General features: G+C 32.9%; 1 protein-coding gene across 1 annotated transcript; it reads left to right on the forward strand.

Moving 5' to 3' along the window:
• The first annotated feature begins 1,038 nt into the window (after positions 1 to 1,038).
• LOC101958094 (olfactory receptor 6C2) lies at positions 1,039 to 1,974 on the forward strand. The gene has a single exon (XM_005342775.3). The coding sequence runs from the start codon at positions 1,039 to 1,041 to the stop codon at positions 1,972 to 1,974; it is 936 nt and encodes a 311-aa protein (XP_005342832.2).
• The last annotated feature ends 754 nt before the right edge of the window (positions 1,975 to 2,728 follow it).

The following is a 2,728-nucleotide window of genomic DNA, read 5'->3' on the forward strand; positions in this document are numbered from 1 at the left end:
TGCCTAAATGGAAAGATTAAAGGAAAAGAAATCAGGATATGTGTTAGTTCAAGAGAGAAGGAAGAAGGTAGTGGTAACTAAGAAATAAAGAAGCAACTTCTGAGGCTCTCACTATTTTTCCATATTTGATCCAAGTAGTAGTTACACAGTAATTTTATTAATAAGTTTATTTTAACTGGACATATATATCTTATCCATTGTCCTAGAATATAAGATCACTAATACCCTTTAAAGATACACAAAAAGTTAATACCAGAGTTAACTGCACATAGACTTCTTCATTTTTATTAATTATTATTTTAATTATTCAAATATATGGGGTACAGAGTGATAATTTGATACATGTAACTGTAAGGCATATAGATGTATACTTAAGTTGATGACAATAATTCTATGGCTATAAACACTGTTTTCAAGAGTGAAATGCTTTAGAAAGGACAAGAAAAAGTGTCCTTTCTTTTACATTGATTATCTGAGGGATTTTTTAGTGATGGAAATCTGACTTACACAAACCTCTTTAATCATAACAATGAAAGATAACATTCAAACACTGTACACATCACTTCATACTGTCAAACTCATTTCTTTCTTTCACATTAAACAGGAATTTGACAACAATGCAGTCATTGGATTCAACTTATGAGTAGTTGAAGAACCATTGGAAACAAAAGGACATTATAAAACTCATCAAATTATATAACATGAAAGGTCTTTCCTAGTCTTATATCTTAATTCATTTTAGAGACAAAAAAGACTGATACTACAGTAATTTAAAAAAATGTGTGAGAAAGTGCAAAAGGCAATAAGTATGTGAACTATAACATGGTGAAACCAATATTAAAGAGAAACATTCTCTTCATGAGACATACAATGCTTATCAACAGGAATTTTGACAACAGTCATATATCAAGTAAAAGAAGAAAATGACTACTGATGGCAGAATTGGATTTCCCAGCCATCGTCTATGAGATCTTAGATAAACGTTCTCAGTTCAATGTCCTCTGGGTTTGTGACAAAATTGAAAAGTGAGAGTCAGTGATGAGAAACCATACATCATTAACTACATTCATACTTCTGGGACTCACCAATAATCCTCAAATGCAGGTTCTGATTTTTATACTTCTGTTTGTCACCTATACATTGAGTATAACTGGGAACTTGATCATCATTATACTCACTTTAGTGGATTCTCACCTTAAAAGTGCCATGTACTTTTTCCTTAAAAACTTCTCCTTCTTAGAAACTTTATTCACCACGGCCTGTATTCCCAGGTTCCTCTATAGCTTGTCAACTGGAGACAAGACAATTTCCTATAATGCTTGTGTTGCTCAAGTATTTTTTATCATCTTGTTTGGAGCTACAGAATTTTTCCTTCTGACCATCATGTCCTATGATCGATATGTAGCCATCTGTAAGCCCTTGCATTATGTGACCATCATGAACAGCAAAGCCCGCAGTTGGCTTGTTATCTGCTGTTGGGTGGCAGGCTTGTTGGTCATACTACCGCCACTGTGCCTGGGTTTAAACCTGGAATTCTGTGACTATAATGTCATTGATCATTTTCTCTGTGATGCTTCTCCACTGCTAAAAATCTCTTGTTCAGATACCTGGTTCATAGAACAGATGACCATTGCCATTGCTGCACTGACCACCTTCATAACACTTCTGTGTATAGTCCTGTCCTATATTTATATCATCAAAACTATTATAAAGTTTCCTTCTGCTCAGCAACGGATGAAGGCCTTTTCTACTTGCTCTTCTCACATGCTGGTGGTTTCTATCACATATGGGAGCTGTATTTTTGTTTATATCAAACCTTCACCAAAAGATCAAGTAGCAATTAATAAGAGTGTTTCAGTGCTTACTACTTCAGTTGCCCCCATGTTAAACCCATTTATTTATACCCTAAGGAACACACAAGTGAAACAAGCTTTTGCAGACTTAATCAAAAGAATTTCAATGATCTCAAAGTAATAGAATGTTGAATTTAAACATTTAACTTATCAGACTAGAGCAGATAGCCTTAAGTATATACTCTCACTTTCTTAATTTTTTATCTCTTCCTTATCCTTGGTATAGTATTCCTGTCTTACTTATAGCACTACTGTTTCTTGAATTAACAATTAAAATATTCTTTCACTTCTTTTGGCAAATAAATTTTCTTTGAGGTTACAGCTATCCTCAGAGAAAATGGAATCAGATTTCCAGGATCAAGGAGTCTTGAGTATATTCAAACTAGTTTAAGCAAAAACTAAAAAGAAAGTTATATTATTTAATTAACAGAAAAACAAAGGGCAGTAATGACCATTCTTTTTTCCAATTAAAAAACCTTCCTGACAACAGAAAAAATATCATATATATTAATAATATTCTCAATCAGAAACAAGATAATTTTAAAAAATAAAGAAAACCAGAATGTCACCATATACCTGAAAATTAACATATACAAGTTAAGGAACCTGAAAATATCTAGCTTGAAAAAGGAAACTTTAAACCCCTGTGATTTAGAATTCAGATTCACTGGATTATCTCCAAAATGAAAGATTGGAATCTCTGCACAAATTGATAACCCCCATAATAGGTATCCAATAAACTCTACTGAGGTATCGTAAAGCCATCTTTAGGATGGAAAACCAGGACCAATTTGAAAAAAATGTGCTAATGTCAAATACTTAATGTAGCTTAAACAAGCCAATAGGAGGCAAGAAGCTTAGCTAGATGAAATAAT

The sequence above is a fragment of the Ictidomys tridecemlineatus genome, chromosome 6 (assembly GCF_052094955.1).
Source record: "Ictidomys tridecemlineatus isolate mIctTri1 chromosome 6, mIctTri1.hap1, whole genome shotgun sequence".
NCBI classification, from domain to species: Eukaryota; Metazoa; Chordata; class Mammalia; order Rodentia; family Sciuridae; genus Ictidomys; species Ictidomys tridecemlineatus.

Coding starts and splice junctions, on each gene's coding strand:
- LOC101958094 (XM_005342775.3), top strand. CDS start 1,039: ATGAGAAACCATACATCATTAACTACATTCATACTTCTGGGACTCACC.